At 33.0% G+C, this 17,253-nt stretch overlaps 5 protein-coding genes across 11 annotated transcripts; 2 read left to right on the plus strand and 3 right to left on the minus strand.

Moving 5' to 3' along the window:
* Positions 1-73: 73 nt before the first annotated feature.
* On the minus strand, positions 74-4,712 carry TyrRS (Tyrosyl-tRNA synthetase). Of its 4 annotated transcripts, XM_031977164.2 has the most exons (12): positions 4,534-4,712; positions 3,785-4,265; positions 3,602-3,703; positions 3,392-3,513; positions 3,221-3,309; positions 1,948-2,352; positions 1,591-1,853; positions 1,302-1,517; positions 1,030-1,224; positions 680-944; positions 461-602; positions 74-386 (listed from the first exon to the last, which is right to left on the minus strand). In XM_031977164.2, the coding sequence occupies exons 1-12, from the start codon at positions 4,588-4,590 to the stop codon at positions 273-275; spliced, it is 2,451 nt and encodes an 816-aa protein (XP_031833024.2). In that variant the 5' UTR covers positions 4,591-4,712; the 3' UTR covers positions 74-272. The 4 variants fall into 4 exon arrangements, with proteins under 4 accessions (XP_031833024.2, XP_031833021.2, XP_031833022.1 ...); XM_031977161.2 differs by lacking the exons at positions 3,221-3,309; positions 3,392-3,513; positions 3,602-3,703; positions 3,785-4,265; positions 4,534-4,712 and adding an exon at positions 2,719-2,884 and having other exon boundaries at positions 1,948-2,334; XM_031977162.2 differs by lacking the exons at positions 3,221-3,309; positions 3,392-3,513; positions 3,602-3,703; positions 3,785-4,265; positions 4,534-4,712 and adding an exon at positions 2,671-2,843 and having other exon boundaries at positions 1,948-2,334.
* Positions 4,713-6,293: 1,581 nt separating this feature from the next.
* On the plus strand, positions 6,294-7,894 carry LOC143175291 (ciliogenesis-associated TTC17-interacting protein-like). Its single transcript, XM_076373900.1, has 5 exons — positions 6,294-6,655; positions 6,730-6,991; positions 7,048-7,332; positions 7,414-7,504; positions 7,614-7,894. Exons 1-5 carry the CDS (start codon positions 6,294-6,296, stop codon positions 7,892-7,894), a joined length of 1,281 nt encoding a protein of 426 aa, XP_076230015.1.
* lt (vacuolar protein sorting-associated protein light) lies at positions 6,487-12,022 on the minus strand. Of its 4 annotated transcripts, none has more exons than XM_031977154.2 (14): positions 11,872-12,022; positions 11,668-11,805; positions 11,113-11,395; positions 10,845-11,043; positions 10,602-10,756; positions 10,277-10,517; positions 9,940-10,204; positions 9,373-9,864; positions 8,964-9,300; positions 8,657-8,893; positions 8,539-8,583; positions 8,396-8,469; positions 8,265-8,323; positions 6,487-6,635 (listed from the first exon to the last, which is right to left on the minus strand). In XM_031977154.2, exons 1-13 carry the CDS (start codon positions 11,890-11,892, stop codon positions 8,270-8,272), a joined length of 2,541 nt encoding a protein of 846 aa, XP_031833014.1. In that variant the 5' UTR covers positions 11,893-12,022; the 3' UTR covers positions 6,487-6,635; positions 8,265-8,269. The 4 variants fall into 4 exon arrangements, 3 of the variants coding, with proteins under 3 accessions (XP_031833014.1, XP_031833017.1, XP_031833018.1); XR_004235039.2 differs by having other exon boundaries at positions 6,549-6,635; positions 8,546-8,583; XM_031977157.2 differs by lacking the exon at positions 11,872-12,022 and having other exon boundaries at positions 11,113-11,414; positions 11,668-11,788.
* A 321-nt stretch (positions 12,023-12,343) lies between these two features.
* On the plus strand, positions 12,344-13,930 carry Nse4 (SMC5-SMC6 complex kleisin component Non-SMC element 1). Its single transcript, XM_031977173.2, has 7 exons — positions 12,344-12,488; positions 12,556-12,648; positions 12,724-12,854; positions 12,926-13,040; positions 13,117-13,407; positions 13,488-13,603; positions 13,682-13,930. The coding sequence occupies exons 1-7, from the start codon at positions 12,383-12,385 to the stop codon at positions 13,727-13,729; spliced, it is 900 nt and encodes a 299-aa protein (XP_031833033.1). The 5' UTR covers positions 12,344-12,382; the 3' UTR covers positions 13,730-13,930.
* Positions 13,931-13,959: 29 nt separating this feature from the next.
* On the minus strand, positions 13,960-17,201 carry ATPsynbeta (ATP synthase, beta subunit). The gene is made up of 7 exons (XM_031977175.2): positions 17,029-17,201; positions 15,978-16,184; positions 15,632-15,895; positions 15,201-15,544; positions 14,896-15,121; positions 14,589-14,818; positions 13,960-14,500 (listed from the first exon to the last, which is right to left on the minus strand). The coding sequence occupies exons 1-7, from the start codon at positions 17,132-17,134 to the stop codon at positions 14,327-14,329; spliced, it is 1,551 nt and encodes a 516-aa protein (XP_031833035.1). The 5' UTR covers positions 17,135-17,201; the 3' UTR covers positions 13,960-14,326.
* Positions 17,202-17,253: the final 52 nt, after the last annotated feature.

Here is a 17,253-nt window from a genome sequence, read left to right on the forward strand (position 1 = left end):
TAAACAATACATCATTACGCTAGTCTAGTAAGGACAGGATAGAGATATTATAAAACATGTACCAACAAACATATACAATTTCTTGTAACGACGTGACTATCTATTCTCGTGAAGGTCACATTTGAAAAATACAAAAAATTTGATGCTAACAATAAAATAAAATAAACCCGGCAATCTTAAATATCAAGCACATTTGTTCAACAGATCACGCGTGATCTATTTTTCGATAAGTAAATAATAAAAATGGAAATCCTAAGTACCCCAGGAATAAATTATTTAATTGGTACGTTTTTGAGGCTGTCGGCTGTAATTTTACCACCGCTGGCAGTGAACAAGGGGTTTCCGCTCCAAGATGCTTCTCCGTTACCATTTACTACAAGATCGGGCTACAAAAATTAAATATTAATAAATCAATGACGCAAAACCTTTTATGCGATAATGTAAAAGGGAAAAAGCATACTTGTAATTTTTCCCACACTTTCTTCTTTGGATTAAGAATGTCATCGGGCGTTCCATTCTCGTATCCTTCCACAGTGATTTTATCACCAGGCTTACTATTTGTTGGAGGTCTTAATGGTTCAACCCGCTTTGTAGGTTCATCTCTATTTGTATTTGAAATTTATGAAAAAAATTATAAGATGTATTATAAAAGAAGAATGTTATCTGATTTGAAACATACACAGAAGCACAGAGAACCATTCCATGAGATTGAATACCCCTAAGGTTTGCTGGTTTCAAATTTGCAAGAATAACCACCATTCTGTCTTTCATCTCCTCTAGTGGTACAAAGTTTACAAGTCCACTAACTATCGTACGAGGTCCATTTTCGTCTCCTACATCTATTTTTTCTACATAAAGTGAATCGGCATCTGGATGCTTTGATACTTCGACTATTTTTCCAACTCTGATATCCAATCGGGTTGGTGTTAGTTCCTCTGTAGCTTCTAAATATTATATCAACACAATTTTCACGTTATTATTTCCGCTGATATATTGACCAAAATTGTAAATGTATGTATCAAATATTACTTTGTTTCTGTGGAGGTGGATATGCTTTACTAGCTAAAGATTTTAATTTCGGATTTGCCTCAAATTCTTTCCTAATTGGATCCAAAAGTTTATTGATATAAATTTCAATCGCATTCTTCAAGTCTCCAGGATGTATTTCTTCTTTAGCAAATGCATTCTCTAAGTCCTCATACGTATCAAACGATATATCTCCACCTATAATGGATGATCTTTATTAATAAAGATCTATATTTGGAAAAAACACTAATAAAATGTTTTAAAATTATATATACCAAATTCAGCAGTTCTTTGTACATTGAATGATTCCCCTTTTTTAAATAGAGGATATATCACATACTTTGCAAATGACAGAATGCCATTATCAGTTATATTACCAGGCTCACAGAATGCTTTCTTTAATTTTTTTTTAACTGTTGCTGCATTATCTAAAAGATCGATCTTGGAATCCTCCTCAGAAGAAGACATCTTCGAACCAGCTAAACCAGGAACTAAAACAAAATTTATATACTTCACTATTTGCACCTACAAAAATATATTTTATTCATACATCTATATACATACTCATTGGATTCATTAAATGGATACACTTTTCGTATCCAAGCATTGGTAAGTACTTTTCTGAAAATGTGAAAATTTTTCTTTGATCTACACCACCAAATTGTGCGTCAACTTTAAGGTATTGTTCATCCAAAGCTTGTAATCCAGGATATAATAATCCAGAGAGCAAAGGATTGGCTACTTGTTTGACTACTTCAGCTCCTGCTTTTTTTGCATCATGCTCAGTTACAATAGAGGTCAACCGATAAACATCCAGTGTATATTCCCTTGCAAAAGAATTTGATAAATTAAGAACATGTCTTCTTGTTTGATGAATTAGAAAAATAATGTTATTCAACACGCTCATTAATAATTACTTACTTAGTTAACTGATAGTCAGTCCCTTTGACAAACTTTAATTTATCTAAAGGTACATCAATGGACTTCAACATTGCTTTAATAACTGCTTCATAGTATTGGGTACGAAGATCTAAAAGTTTCCAAGGAGCTTTCATGTTATCCAGATAAGCGTGAAGATCGGCAAATAATATTGTAACTTCCACATCAGCTCTTAAGAAATCCGCTATCTTGGACATGGGTGTGAAGTATCCAATGTGAGGTTTTCCAGTAGTGGCAGTACCCCAGTAGAGCTTAAGATCTCTCTCTTTTAAAATACTTTTCAGTTTCTCATCACCAAGCCACTCAGCCAAATTTCTGGTGATGAGATCGTACTTTTCTTTCCATTTCGATTCATCCATGTTTGCAATTCTAAATAAAATAAGAAACAATCAGTTATTAAAACATTTAGTGAAAGATAAAAATTCTTCGAGTAAACTGACTCGCATATGCCGGCCACGTGTATAGCAAACTTGTCAAGTTGATAAACTTAACCTCTGGTGCATTATCTAAGTTCTTTACTTAACATAATAACAAAAATGTTACATTCCAGTAGTGGATGAAAGAATAATAACGAATGCAATTCCGTCGGAATAAAATAATTAAAATAAATAACAGTATTCTAAATTGTTCTTGGATCTACATTGAATAAGCTTTTAGTTGTTCAGCAAAAATCGATTTGAAAATAAAATTTCGAAAAAATGTTACCGATTATCGCAAGGTTAAACCCTTTAATATTACTATAAAATAAATTACACTGCGTAGCTTCGATTCAAGTTCCAAAATTTCGCGACACGCGAAACCGGAAGCAGCTGGCAAAGTAAACGCATGCGAATAAATGTGAGCAATCGAATGGATAATGGAGCTGGAGTGCAATTTCTGATGCAATTTTTAAACATGTACTAGTAACGCTATCAACTTCGTTTAAATTTTGCGAGTCTATATAAAATATTATAAATAATACAATCACATATAAAAGACTGTTAGCTTGATATTTTAATTTATTTTATTTTCATAGTTTATTTCATTATTGCTCCCATTCATCGGATTCTCCTCGGGATCGTTCTGATTATTTTCATTATCATTTGGAGCCGAGGTAACATTATCATTTTTGAAATGAGCTTTCCGACCATTAGACAAGAACACCATCTTCTCATGTCTCTCTCTCGCAATTTTATCGAGTCTTTTGTAAAATGTCGATGTCGATGAAAAGGTGCGTTTGAAATCGCGACGATTCAAACGCAGTAATTCGCAAACTTCAAGCACCATTGCTGTTTCCAGTCGCCTTCGATCAGGATAAATTAAAGCGCCTTCTCCAAAATAACCGCCATCTTTTTCATGACATATCTTGCGGGAATAAAAATGAAAATGATGATTTCTCAGGTTTTTCGAAAGAAAACATGTACAGTGTCTATTAGATTTATATTACTTCTTTTCCATTGAACGTGATGAGGGCGACGGTGCCACTAATTATAAAGTACATGTTCTCGCCTTCGGATTGACTTTGATAAATAATATCGTCCTTCAGATAGATAACTGGTTTTAAAATTCCTAAAGATATTCCTACGCTATAATAAAATGCTACAGCTTCGATGTATTTTTTTTTCTATAAAAAGAAGTTCATTTTTTTGCATCATACCCATTAAATTTCCAATAACGTTGCGCGGCAAATAATGAAGGAGCGTAGCTGTATCTAACAATCCACGACTACTGTGTATCATAATCTCTTGGTACAAATGATCTAAATGTAAACATTTATAATTCTAAAATTTGCACTCTAAAGTATTTGGTAGTTATAGATCTTGTTATAGGAAATATTTACTTGATAGAGTGTTGGCTATGTCTTTCTCCTTAAAAAAACTACCTTGAAAACGATACTCGTAATAAGCAAGAAGCTTATTCTTAAGCCGATTTGGAAGCTTTTTCTCGTGGATATATTCGTTTACTTTGTGCATAATTCGTTGATATTTTAGCTCCGGTTCTGCGGCTGATTTTGCCAATTGCAAAATCATTACTTGATAGTAATTAACATTATATGACGTGTAAATTGAGAAACGATATCTTTTTTCAGTGAGTAATTTCATTAACTTAATTGAATAAAAATTACCTATAATATAAATTAAACATCCTTTCCCTAGTATTAAAAGTATGCAACGTATTATTGTATCTTTTTTACTCAGAGAATATAATTCTATAAAACTTGATCCAAAAAAGTTGCTCAGACCCACATGAAAATACAATAAATAAATTTCCGAATTCGATCTTTTGTATATTCCTGTGGTAATATAATACAATCCGCTATCCTAAAATAACAAAGATAGCATTATGTTTCATACCTCTGTCGGTTTTTTAAACAAACTCAAACCTACTTCCATGGTTCTTTTATGTATATATGCAAAAATAATTGGGAAAAGATGTGTTGCACAGCAACACCAGTGGAATATTAATAACATGAATATTATTAACCAAACTGCTTTATCAGTAGCATGAGAAAGTGTAAAACTCTAAAAAAAATTCTGAATCAAACAGTATTTCTTTGAAAGACATCATAAAAGATATCTTCATGCTTACTGCTGTAATTTGCCCTATATAAAAGCGTAATGTACAAATGCGTACGACCTTCAACATTGGTAAAATTTCAGGAATTAAGAAGACTGAATTTGAGTTGGGGCCTGGAGGTAGTATATTGTATTTATAAAACCATACGAATGGAACTGAAGATATAAGATCGAACAAAAAATAGCTTTTTGCATAATGCCTATAAAAAGTATAATTGCTTTAAATGATAAATTAATTACTTTTAAATTTCAAAAGAGAAAAATATAAATTATATTACCATGTTATCAGAACTGGATCTAAAAAGATTTCATGACCCTCGGGTGAAGTGAACCCAGTTATAAAATTTAAACTAATATCGAGTATACAAATTATAAATGCAGGGTATACTCGAGTCCAACTTTCTGGGCCAGAACTTTTTGCTATTCTATGAAATGTCAAAATATATGGTACAGCTATCAACATGTACAAAAAAGTAAATGTCATTAAAATGTCCCAGTAAAACCTACACGAATACATATTCATTTTAATTATCCATTAATAATCTCTTAGTGAAGTAACCGAATAAATAAATCAAAGTTACCTTAAGTCACTGCAAGGATGTATTATCCACCAAAATGATGAACGTCCGTGTCTTCGTTTCTCGAAAGCAATAGCAGCATAACTACGTAGCGTGTTACGCGTTAGTGGATGGTTTACAGAAACCAAAATGAGTTTTTGGAAATTTCGTTTCCAGCGAGCATAAAATTTTGCATTAGGCGGTAACTTTGGTAAATTACTCTGCGACGTTTTTGGTAGCTCGCAAACATGAACATCTAATCGTTTTCTTAATATCTTGTTGGCACTCATTCTCCAACTTTAAGATCTAACCATATGCAATTTAAATTCTCGCTTCAGTCATACAAGCGCATTTTTTCAAAGCGAATTGTACTAACTAACTTCTGTTTGTTGATTTGTTTCTTTAAAACGTTTGATTTGCAAGAAGATCTGGAATGTGGCGTGACAGGAAAGAAATTCCCTGCAAACTGTTTGATATTCAGAAATGGATTCCTGAATTTCTAATTGGTAAATAAAAGTCTGTTCTAATCGTAAGAAACAAATTAAATTCCATTTATCTAGATCAAACGAGCTTTAATTATAAAAATCACCGCGAAAAAGCTTCAATAATTATCCGACGTACAATTTCAAAAGCGGCGTGAAAAATTTATATATTAATTACATATATATATATATATTATTGTTTTTCTGCATTGCGATTCGAAAATCGTATTTACACGAAGACCTAACTCGAGTATTCTAAATGTATCAATGATAATACATACACGTGATCCATGTAAGTACTAATCGAATTTCTTAAGTATTACTGAGCTATAATTATTTTATACAATAATGGCACCTTACTGTACAAAGTAATGATTTCGCAGATCGCTTACTTTTCTCTGCTGCATTTTATACTACAGAATAATTTCATTTTGAAGCATGAATTTATACATAAGTATGTACAGCGAATTAAGGGCTTACGACCAATCGCTTCAAAACGCAACGATCATACACCGATAATAAAAATCTTTAAGAAGTTCTCGAATAAAAACATGTCGGTTTAACACCCCATTCGGACATTTTGTTTCAATAAAAATTTCCCCAACAACGAATAAAGATACGCGAAAAATAAAAATATGCGAACATCCACGGAAACGGTGCGCAATAAAAAATCGACATAGAAAAATATATATAATGTACACATTGGCAAATTTATTCGTCGTTGGCGAAACCAGATGTATATGGAATGTAGTGTGTCTATTTTCTGCGAGTGTTGTGATGAACAATATCAAAGTAGATATCGCGTTTCTGTATCTTTAAATATTTCCTTTCTTCCTTTCTTTTGTACTTCAGACCACGGGAAACGAACAGCTTTATGCTTTCGAGAGACGTTAATGGTTTGTTCAAAAAATGAATTTGCAAAGGACATAAAACCAGTAGGTGGTTATTGCATTCTGGTTGAGTCTATAGGGCCTCAGACTCATGAATTTTTAGTATATGTGCAATCTTCGATGTCCGTCGATGGTCACTTCGGTGGGACAAAAGTTACCAGCTCAGTTACGTCGAAGTTCCACTGCCTAGAAGAAAAAAGAACGGAGTCAGTACTACACACTTTTAATGATTCGATGTTACTTTTTATCTTTAACTTATAAATATAAGAAAATGTTTCAGATTCTTGCACGAAGGTGACAGTTTACATGAAAAATCAATTTATATAGGCATTCAAGATAATTCTTATCATGTGAAACTAACGCGGACTTGCCAATGCGATCAATCCGAAGAAACCAAAGACTTGAGCTTTTGCTGTAATGATCGGTTAATCAGCGAAGGAGTAAATATATTGCTTATGCGATATTTGGCGCTGACAAATTATGAAGGAACATTATCTCTTCAGACCATCACCATAGATGGAGAACTAATAACATCTAATTATGTAAGGAAATACAAATGTACATTGCTTAATGAAAATAAACAATTTTTTCGCGACAGAAATGTACTTCGAGTGAACGTATGGAAATGGATGGACACTTTCTAAATGTCTACACAGTTGAGCGTGAAATGCACAAACAGGATGGAGAGGTACAGTCTATAAAAACTTATTTAACTTCGCAAGGTAGAATACTACGACACAATTGGTTGGATAAGCCTTACATCTTGAAAATAAATCCACTGGCTGATCCAACCGTCACGGATAATACAATCAGCGTGGAGACACCATTGCGGGATCGCTGGGCAGAAGATATCGAAATGTTTTCCAAATATTTAGATAAAAAAGTAAAAAAAACAGTAATAAATACACGTACCATTTGGTACTATATAAAAATTGAAGAAAATATATTTTCAATATTTTTATAGTATTCCAAGATGGTTGAACACACAGAATATCTGGCTGATCATCCGGAAGTGGAACAATTGATTAGAGACTACACTCAAACATTACTAGTTGGTAATCACAGCTGGATAAGCATTGTACAAATTCTTTCTAAACAGGTCATATTACTTATTTAACCAGCGGTTCATTTTACAATAAGTATAAATTTTACTGGTCTCCACAGTAAAACCTGAAAATGTAATTGATTTTACAATACAACATTTCAAAGCATTTGCCAAAGATCCAATATCTTGGGAGACCAGTACACAGAAAGAGAATTCTGATGTTGATGTACAATCGCAGTTAACAAAAGAAAAATCTGAGCTTGTATGCGGTGCTTGTGAATTTAAGATAAAGAGTGCCACACCAAAAGAAATCCCTTCAAGATCTTCTACAGAAGAATGTCCTAATACCATGGTGAGTATTCAATTAAAGATTAAAGTTAATCATAATGAAGATAATTGAATTTCAGGACTCGTATAATTCTGTGCAATCTATACAGTCACATGAAGTATCTATTTCAAAGTCTTCTAAAAGCGGTACAAGTTTGGGAAAAGAATCTATTATCCACGAAGATACTTTACAATTTGAGGCCATTTGCCATAAATGTCACACAACTCTAAAAGTTTGTGACAAACATCAAGTAAATATTTATGTTACACGTGTATTTTATATTTATAATTATTCATGCTAACCGTTATCACTTCTAGCCCTCATCGAAATGCTCTGGATGTCTCAAAACAATTAACATATGTTCAAAGTGTTCCACCATTGATCAAATAATGCACATGTTAAAGGAATGAAATATATTAAAAAATTTAATCATCAATTCTACCTGTATCATTTTCTACCAGGTGACATATCCTTATGTGAGTTACATATGACACAATTCTCCTAAAAAATAAAATTAAAGTGTGTGAAAATTTATAAAGTATTTTATAAGTACTTAAAAATTAACATACATACCACTACTTCGAAATTTGGTAAGCAATCTTCATGAAATAAATGTTTGCAATAAAATACAACTAAGTTCCTTGGTTCTGCAACAAATAATAATTGTATGAATATGATGAAAGTAAAACTTAAGCTTCTGTCATTTTTATAGATACCTCTTACAATTATTTTCCTGTGGCATGCTCCACACATTTGATCATCTGATACAGAAGAATATTATGATTATTAACTCTAATACAGTTTATTGTAATTGCTTCCTAGTAGGTAACTAACCGTCAATAAATATCCCTTTCTGATGACATCTAACCAGCCTTTCGTGTAAATTAAAATAATCAGTAGATAATGTCTTTTTACAACCTTCTTGCACAGAAACTTGAAGATTGTAATCACACATCATTTTGACTAAAGCTTTTTTTAAACCAGGAATTTCTAAATTTGGATCTATTTTCTGTATCATTAATCTAGGATCTACATAAGTTCCTATCTTCTGTAGAAGAAATGTAATGGCCTCTGAAATGAAACGACTTTATTTAGCCAAATTATACAGAAATATCTTTACAATTATACAGGAATTACTTACTAGGTTTATCCAAAGAATAATTAATCAAGTCGTTCCACAATTCCTCATCATCGTGTTCTTGGCAAAAAGCAATTGCGCTTTCCATGTCGTTTAATTCTCGTGTCATGAGTGCTAAAGCTTCAGAAGTGTTTCCAATTCTACCAAGTAAATATACCATTTCTGGATAGAATTTCCGCTGACTACAAATATCCAATGCTTGTTGTATCGGGTAATTGTCAGACCGTCGTAAAAGTGGTAATAATTTATCTCGAGAATAATCTGCATAGAGTCGAACTAGCAATCCATGGTACTTGCCCCTCATACCTTTTGTATCCTTCTTATCTAACGCATCTAAATACTGGTAGTGCCAGTTTTTACATTATTGAGTATCAGTTATTGTAAATTAAGTTACTTATTTTCTATATCTTACCAAGTATAAATATCGATGATTATGTTGCAGTTTCTGTACAACAATATCTGATGGCACTCTGTCTTTCTCTAAAAAAAATTGTATAGCTCGTTCTACATCCAGGTCCATCAAACCTTCTATCATGTCATAGACAGTATAATATAAGTTGTACTTTTTAATAAGGTGAAATACATCTTTATGCCTTAGCTTCAAATACATAGCCAAAGCCTTATCGTATTTCTTGTCATGAATGTATAAAATAGCTAGGGCCTCTAACAGTACATTTTGTCGTTGATTTTGAACTATAAGATGCTCTAAAACACCGTTAACGACAGCTGCAACTTTATATAATGTAGGGGACCATTCTTTGACTAGTTGAAGAAATCCATCAGGATCCATTTTTAAATATTCATATAGAACCATTTCATAAATCAACGGATCTAATGTGACATCGCCTCTTGGAAGATAAGAAGAAATAGATCTTAGTTGGTGAACCCTTGCAAATTTATATACCTGTAGCAAAACATAGCATAAGTAAAATTAAACTCAAACTAGTAATTGAATGGTAATTTAATGAATGATATTAACTTCTTCCTCCCATAATGTTTTATCCTTTCCTAAAACTTTTAAACATAATTTCCCTGCTTCATCATACTTCCCACAAGCTAATAGATGGTCTAAATATACGCGACCAACATTAACTAAGGTATATTTGTTACAATCCTTGCCATTACTTATTGTCACTGCTTCTAATGCTTCCTCAAATTTCCCATGACTTAATAACCATTCAATTCTGTCATCCGCATCATATAAACTAGCTACAACAATGTCTTTTGGACTCACAATAAAAAACCTAAATGTGAAGAAAAGGAAAATTATAAAAGTTATATAATGTGTAATCAAATTAAGTAAGTATTAAGTATACCTATTTTCTTCTTGTAAACAATCTAAATGATAATCATTACAGCTGTACTCTTTATAACCACGAAGTGTAAGAGAATTAGCACAGACAACAGAGAAGTCCTGATACTTTGGTTCAATGACATGTAACGTTGGCCTTTGACTCTTTCCATTTTCATCTAATTCCTTTACACATCCTAATAATACTAGCTGATTTTCTAATGGTGCAATGCCAGAAATGTAAAAATCTACTTGGAATGTAGAAACTGAAATTAAATGCTATTACTTAATACATCCTCATAATCCATCAATACATTCGCGAATAATTATTCGATTACATATAAATGTACCTGGATCTACTACATATTCTGGTAAACTCCTATTAACCATTTCCTGTATCGATCTTTTTCTGATCTGACAAATCCTTACTATATCAACCCAACCAATTAATAATGTTCTATCATCTGACCACCTCAAATTACATCTATAGTGTTCCGGTAATGCACTGCAAAAAAAAAACAAAATTGTATTAATTAGGAAATTATTCTACAACTATGTCTTATCAAACTTTTTAAGATTATACTTTCACCTACTCTGCAGATCTAGTCCATTTAATAAGAACTAACGAACACCTCGCATTTAAATCATAAATCCTAACACCTTTATCCGATGCCCAAGCTACAAAATGTCCAATCCATGCGATTGACTTTACTCCACCTTCTACTTCACATAATACACTAAGTTTCATTCTGGATAAAAATGTCTTTTCATACAAGACTAATTTATCATCACCTGAGAAACAATAATATTAAATCCCTTTCAAAAAATCCAAGAACTAAACATAGTAATTTTAATATGTACCTGTAATAAACCTTCTTCCACCACTGCTTTTAGAATAATTCGGATCTATGGCAATACTTTTTACCAATCTACCCATACTCATGTTATGATTATTTTCTGTGCTATAAAGACCGTATATGAATACTTTTCCATCGTCGCTACAGGATGCAATAAAATCTCCATTATGATCTATAGAAATCTGGTTAACGGCAACAGTATGGGCCTGTAGACTCTTCGACTGAATATTGTTGCCTTGGTGGTCTAGAAGATGGATCATACCCCAATGAGAGCCCAGGCACAGAAACTAAACAAAAATTTAATTGCTGTAATGAAGAACAAATGTAATCTGAATTGTCTATAAAAGATAATAAAGTTCCTTATACATAATAAATTCATTGCGAATAACATGACGAAAAAAATGTTATTTTAATCAATGAAATTCTGTGGTACTTGTAATGTACAAAATATAAAATCGTCTATTGTATTCCATGACTTTGATAAAATGGCTTAACCTCCATAGCATGAGATCAGCAAACTACTACAAAGAAATTTGTAAGAATATTATTTAATTTATACCTTAGGATGTACAGCGATACAACTAGCCGCATCATTCTGCAATATGTGTTCTAAATCGTTTCGCATTCTGACGTACTTGAGCCTGGGCTCTACCTCGTCTATTTCTGAATCTGAATCATCCTGATTGTTCTGTTCTTCCTACAAATAAATTTTATAATAATCACATCATATTCCTTTAATTAATGAGAACATGAAAAACAATACCTTATTCGAGGTGTTTTCCATACCCGTCTTTTTTTTCAAATTTGTATGTAAATTGAAACGTAAACCGTCCGTAACCACGAACTGTCAAAGTTTTCCTGGTACATATAAGTACCTTTCTGAGCAATCACTGTCTCTCTTTTGCACTCGCCTATGTCACTCGAAATTCAATTTGTCTTCCAATACAGAAAAGATAATTAAAGAGAAATGAAAAAGCAATTATGTGAAAATAAATAATTTTGAAAAGTAACATTCAAGACACCGTGGTGAATTAGTTCGTAAATATTAGCATAGCTCGTTTCACAGTGATGAAAGGTTAACATTAGTTAATGCTAGGTCCACTGATTACTCGAGTGTCAGTAAGTTCAGATGATTCGACCTTGAAAACAATGAAAATATTGTAATAGTTTCTTTGTGTGTTTATGAAACTGAAGTTGACAGTGCTTAAATAGTATTGTTACTATCGTTGCTCCGATATTTTTATAATAAATTCTTAATAAAGAAAAACGGTGAAATGTCTGGGGACAGGACCGGCTCAAGTAACAGAGACTCAATTTCGCGATCTCCACAGGAACGCAAGGAAATTTTGAGAAAAATTATAACTAAAACTGAAAATCTTCGTAAGTTCCCGATATAAATTGCTATACTTTTATAAACATAAATTAATAATTAATATTTAAATTTTAGAGGATGTAGTCAACGACAATACAATACACACCTTGGAGTCATGTATGGTAGAAATAGATACCATAAATTCTGAAACGACCTTAGAAGAGAAAAGTATATGCATTTTCATTATTTTCATGTTTTATATAAATTTTTAAATATACCCAATTTTTTGTAATATGTAATTAGTACAGAATCAGGAGGAGGTATTATTGGACTCAGAAATAATGAACATATCTTCTAAAGTTCTGAAACAATGCACCCGCAGTTTAACGAAGTACATGTCATCCTATAATCCTGTGGAATTTGCCCAGAGAGTGGTATGTATTAAAGTATGATACGTAACATCTCCATGTTGTCTCTTGTAACAAATTTTTGATATTCTATTAAGGTACAATACGTAAAACAACTCTCAAACGGGGAATCAGAAACACCGGATTGGTCACTTTTGGAAAATCAAGTCACAAAATGTTTTAAAACAACACCTCAATGCAGCACATTATTAGGTTTTATAATGGTTTTTTAAATATTAATAAATAAAGAGAAGGATGAAAAATACTTTGATTTCATTTTAATTTTCAGGTACCTTAGCTCCATTAGAAAAGAAGGAAGTCAGTAAAAGAAAAGTAACAGTTAAAGAACCTCAAGCACAAATAAAAAGACCTGAAAATGTTGTAGCTGTTGATAAAGAAGAAGAAGGTTTAGAACAGACTGTAAAGATGAAGGCGTTTATTACATCTTATTGTAGAACTCATAAAAAACCTCTTGACTTCTTTCAACTTGTTTTGCATCCTAGTGACTTCGGTAAAACGATTGAAAATATTTTGCAAGTATCTTTTCTAGTTAGAGATGGAAAAGTAAAACTATCAAAAGGTATCTCTTCTTTTACTGATTGTTGGACCATGTAATATTTTTTTTCAAGGTGATTTAATACTTTTCTTTTTTGATTGCAGATGACTCTAGAGTCTTAGTTGTTCAATCATGTACAAAAGACATGATGACTCAAATAAAAGAGGGGAAGAGTCCTAATGTTCAAAACGTGATGACTCTAAATATGGAGCAATGGAAGGTAATGCTTTGACAATTATTTTTGAATTGTATTAACTAGTTATGTCATTACACATAACAAATCTATTTTCTGTTTTAGATACTTAAAGACGTTTATCGATTGGAGAAACCTATGATCGATTTTTGATAACAAACCGTGATATCTGACGAGATTACTTTCGATAAGAATGAATAGTATTATTTTTGTTTATACCTTAACATGTTTTTTTTTTATAAAGAATGTTACTTTAATTAAAGTGACAAAAAGATATATTTTTTCATACTTAAAATAAACATGTATTTTCTATTTATCCTACATTAAAAAAGAAACATGTTTTACGAAAACGAAGGATGATTCTCAAAATTCACATTTATCCGTACGTTTTTGTAAAATTTTATTAATATCTAACATATACTATAGAGTATTAAGTATATGTTGACAATACGTTTTTCGATTTGATCTATGAATAAGAAAACACCCTGAACACAATTACATAAAACCTTTAAAAATTTGTATAGTAATTATGTTCTTGATGTCCTCATCAATTTATTATGGCTTTATGACTTTTTGAACAACAGAAAAACAATCTTCTAATCCCCGTTTTGTAATTTTAATACGAAGACACTGGTAACCCTGGATAGAAGTCAATACATTTTTAACAGATAAAAAATAAACAGGCTTGTATTATTAGAAGATCGTTTTAATTATTTATTAATGACATGATTACGATGACTGTGTTTCGGTTTATTGTTTGGCCAATGACTCTGCCTTTGCTACTACTTCTTCAATAGGTCCGACCATATAAAAAGCGACTTCTGGAAGATGATCGTATTCTCCACCTAAGATCTTCTGGAAACCTTTAATGGTTTCTTCCAACGGTACTAATTTACCGGCATGGCCAGTGAATACTTCGGCAACCTAAATATTAAATTGTTAACAATAGTTATGCAATGAAACAAAAGCAAATATATATTATTGATAAAATATAAACTTAAGATGTATGTACCTGGAATGGTTGAGACAAGAACCTCTGGATTTTTCGGGCACGGGCTACGGTAAGTTTGTCTTCTTCAGACAATTCGTCCATACCCAAAATTGCAATAATATCTTGAAGTGATTTGTAATCCTGCAAGATTTTCTGTACACCACGAGCAACGTTGTAATGCTCAGGACCGATGATATTCGGGTCCATAATACGAGAAGTGGAGTCAAGAGGATCGACAGCGGGATAGATACCTAATGTCATTCAACGATAGGTGTTAGTAATCTTCTAAATTTCATTAGAAACTCGTAAAACCAAGTAATTTAATTACCAAGTTCAGCGATAGCTCGGGACAATACAGTAGTGGCGTCCAAGTGAGCAAATGTGGTGGCAGGAGCAGGATCAGTCAAGTCATCGGCAGGTACATAAATAGCCTGTACAGAAGTGATAGATCCTTTCGTGGTGGTCGTAATACGTTCCTGCATGCTACCCATATCAGTTGCCAAGGTTGGTTGATAACCGACAGCAGATGGAATACGACCCAGCAAGGCTGATACCTTAAAAGCAAATGGTTGTTAATAAAGTTTTGAATTTTATAACAAGTATAGTAAAATATAGTATAGTGTTCACTCTTACTTCTGAACCAGCCTGCGTGAACCTGAAGATGTTATCAATGAAAAGTAATACATCTTGTCCCTCCTGATCACGGAAATATTCAGCAACGGTCAAACCAGTTAAGGCGACACGAGCACGAGCGCCTGGTGGTTCGTTCATCTGACCATATACCAGCGCTACCTTGGAGGTCTTATCTTTCAAGGAGATGACACCAGATTCAATCATTTCATGGTACAAGTCGTTACCCTCACGCGTTCTTTCACCCACACCGGCAAATACGGAGTAACCACCATGAGCCTTGGCTACGTTGTTGATGAGCTCCATAATCAATACAGTTTTACCGACACCGGCACCACCGAACAAGCCTGATATAAATTAAATAAAAATCAATAATATTATTTAAATAATAGTTTCAAGAGGATACAAACACACAAGTAGAAAATAAAATTTACCAATTTTTCCACCCTTGGCGTAAGGAGCAAGAAGATCGACAACCTTAATACCAGTTACCAAAATTTCCTGCTCAACGGACATCTCTACGAATTCAGGAGCATCCGCATGGATGGGAGCAAGCTTGTCGGTAGGAATGGGCCCACGTTCGTCAATTGGTTCACCAATGACATTGATGATACGACCCAAAGTCTCAGCACCAACAGGAATACGAATGGGATATCCAGAATCCAAAACAGATTGGCCTCGAACAAGACCCTCAGTACCTGCATAATTGTATTATATTGTAAAAGGCTATAAATATAACAATCATAATATATTATATGAATGTTAGAGGAAAAAAATTACCATCCATGGCAATGGTACGGACTGTGTTCTCTCCCAAATGCTGAGCAACTTCAAGGACCAACCTGGGGCTACGATTTTGAACCTCCAAAGCATTGAGAATTGGTGGAAGGGCATCGTCGAATTGTACATCAACAACAGCACCGATGACAGCAACAATTTTTCCTTGGGCACCACCCTTGCTGTTTGCCGCTTTTGCATAATCTCTACCTAATTGTAAATAAACATTCTATTCACACATTTGTCTCTACGTATAATAAGTAGATCACAGCTTTCCAAACTTCAAAATTTTGTGTGCAATGTTTAATTATATTTTTAGAAATTACAGACACTGAGACTTACAGGATTTACAAATGTAATAATTATTATAATAAATTCAACAAAATATTAGATAATACTTACTACAGGTAAGTTACATAATACAAATTACATGTGTATACTTCAATGAAAATTTAACAGATTTATGTTCTAAATCCTACAAACATTTTTAATTACCTTAATAGTGCACAAAATGATATATCAATTGAAAATTCAGACTGGTTTAGTGTCTCGTAGACGATAGTAAGGATGATCGATTGTCCACGAAACATGACTGATGGTACCAATAAATTTAAGAAAATCAACCATTTCTTGGATCCTGATTTTCAAGAGAGGATAGGGTATTTAAATAAAATTTAATGTTAGTTGAAATATCATCATTCAGTTACGAAGGGTAAGTCATTTCGATGCAGTCAAAAATTAGTCGAAGTGACCTTAATGCCGCCATGTTGGCACAGTGGTATCACCACTGCGGTACGATCAAATAATACCGATTATATAATCAATACAATACTTTTCTTCGTCGATATTTGTATGTCAGTCGAGAAAAAAAGAAGATAAATGTCACAGTCGATACGGATTGTCAGAATAAGGTGCTGAAATTACAGAGGATGTTAACAATCATACTGTAACACACATCGACTGCAATACGATGATGAACAGTGTGGTCTATGTTACAATCAGAGCTGGGACAATGCAAAAATATGTTTGTGAAAATGATTATTAAATTACTCACTGTTTACGGAGAGAGCTCCGGATATTTTTGCGACTTCATTTTGAAGAAGGGTGGGTTTGACGGCCCTAAGGGCTCCAGTCGCTGCCTTCGATACAGCACTCAACATCTTGGCCGGTCAAGTGAAGAAAGGCGACCGGAATGATTTCCGATTCGTATGAACTGTACCCTACGCTGTCTGCGCGTGCGCTTTATACGATTTTCACGTCGCGCAATTATACTACGCAT

Source organism: Nomia melanderi, chromosome 14, assembly GCF_051020985.1.
Source record: "Nomia melanderi isolate GNS246 chromosome 14, iyNomMela1, whole genome shotgun sequence".
NCBI classification, from domain to species: domain Eukaryota; kingdom Metazoa; phylum Arthropoda; class Insecta; order Hymenoptera; family Halictidae; genus Nomia; species Nomia melanderi.